Source organism: Tupaia chinensis, unplaced genomic scaffold, assembly GCF_000334495.1.
Source record: "Tupaia chinensis unplaced genomic scaffold, TupChi_1.0 Scaffold000575_1, whole genome shotgun sequence".
NCBI classification, from domain to species: domain Eukaryota; kingdom Metazoa; phylum Chordata; class Mammalia; order Scandentia; family Tupaiidae; genus Tupaia; species Tupaia belangeri.
This window is the reverse complement of record NW_006160089.1, coordinates 148798-150563: the sequence shown is the minus strand read 5'-3', so window position 1 is coordinate 150563 and position 1766 is coordinate 148798. Positions and strand designations below refer to the sequence as shown.

General features: G+C 43.4%; 1 protein-coding gene across 1 annotated transcript; it reads right to left on the bottom strand.

Moving 5' to 3' along the window:
• Window positions 1-495: 495 nt before the first annotated feature.
• LOC102480331 (olfactory receptor 1L4) lies at window positions 496-1434 on the bottom strand. Its single transcript, XM_006158203.1, has one exon. It carries the CDS (start codon window positions 1429-1431, stop codon window positions 496-498), a length of 936 nt encoding a protein of 311 aa, XP_006158265.1. The 5' UTR covers window positions 1432-1434.
• Between the last annotated feature and the right edge of the window lie 332 nt (window positions 1435-1766).

The following is a 1766-nucleotide window of genomic DNA, read 5'->3' as shown; positions in this document are numbered from 1 at the left end:
CGATCCATTTTCTCAGCTCTTGAATCTTCATCTGTCAGTTCAGTTGATCAGTTGATCCTTCAGGGCAAGTTTAGGTCATTCCTCCAGGAAGTCTTTCCTAACTTAGCAAACTGAATGTGTTGTTTTTTTCTTCAGAAAACCTAGTCCTAGTAGGACTTTTGAAATCCTTAACTTCTGGCCATCATCAGGCTCATAAGTTACATGGAGATGACTTTCTCCCACAATATGGTTGCCAGTCTACTGAGACTGACAGAAACTGTTTCCCTGTAACCTGGATTCCCAGAAGTACCTAGCCTAGGATTGAATATAAATTTGGTCAAGGTCATTGATAGAACCTCAGTGTTTTCTCTCAGGTCAATGTTCTCAGTAGAGTCTAACACCATGTCTCATGATCTCTTTGAGTGCCATGTAGAAAATGGTTAGAAAGAAAGAATAATCTGATTATAATTTCTTAGGTCCACTCCAATTATGACATTATTCCATCACTTTGTTTTCCTATGAGTGAACTCTCTCTCTTAATTTTCTCAGGCCTTTCTTCATATCCTTGTTCCTTAGGCTATAGATGAAAGGATTTAACATGGGCGTCACTGCTGTGTACATAACGGTGGCCACCCTGTCCTTTACCACTGAGTACATGGACAGGGGCCTAAAATAGACATAGATGACACTCCCGTAGAACAGGACCACTACAGTGAGGTGTGAGCCACAGGTAGAAAAGGCCTTCCACTTCCCAGCTACAGAGGGGATTCTGAGCACAGTGACAATGATTCGTAGGTAGGAGAAGAGGATGCACAGGAAGGGGGTCACGATGACAGCCAAGGTCTCGGTCATGACCACAATCTGACTGGAGGATGTGTCAGAGCAGGACAACTTTAGCACGGGTTGAGTGTCACAGAAAAAGTGCTTAATGACATGGGAGGCACAGAAAGACAGGCGAGACATGAGAAGTACACGGAGCAGAGAGTGCAGGTGGGAGATGGTGCAAGAACCCAGTAGCATAAGGAGACAACGCCATGGGTTCATAACCACATCATAGTGGAAGGGTTTGCAGATGGCCACCAGCCGGTCAATGGCCATGGACGCCAGCAGGTAGCTGTCAGTGTTCCCAAAGGCCATGAAGAAATACATCTGTACCAGGCATCCCACATAGGAGATAGTTTTTGTCTCTGAGAGTAAATTCACCAGCATTTTGGGCACAATGACTGTTGTGAAGCAGATGTCCATGAAGGACAAATTGCTGAGAAAAAAGTACATAGGGGTATGGAGCCTGGAGTCAGAATGGATGGCCAGGATGATGAGCACATTCCCCACCACAGTGACCAGGTACATGATGAGGAAGATTGCAAAGAGGGGCTTCTGCATCTGAGGGTTAGAAGAGAGGCCCAGGAGGATGAAGCCTGAGGAGCTGCTGCTGTAGTTCTTGATCTCCATGTCTCTAGACATCTGGACGGGTTAGGGGAGGCAGTGGGAGAGATGCCAACATCAGTTTGATCAAGAAATATTTTCCCCTAACCTCAAGCTTATTATAAAATTTTACTGGAGCTTGTAAGAATTGTTAAGAACATTGAATTTAAGAAATTACAAAGAAACAGAGAGTAAAATCCAATGATGGGATGGTAAAAAACACTCTTGACTATTAAATTAGAAATGGCAGATTTTCTATTTTTTAAAGCTTATTTGTCATTCATTTCTTTCTTATATGAGAAAGAGAGAGAGAAAGTAAATCCCCAACAGGGACCTAAAGGTTGTTTCTTGACAACTCTAAC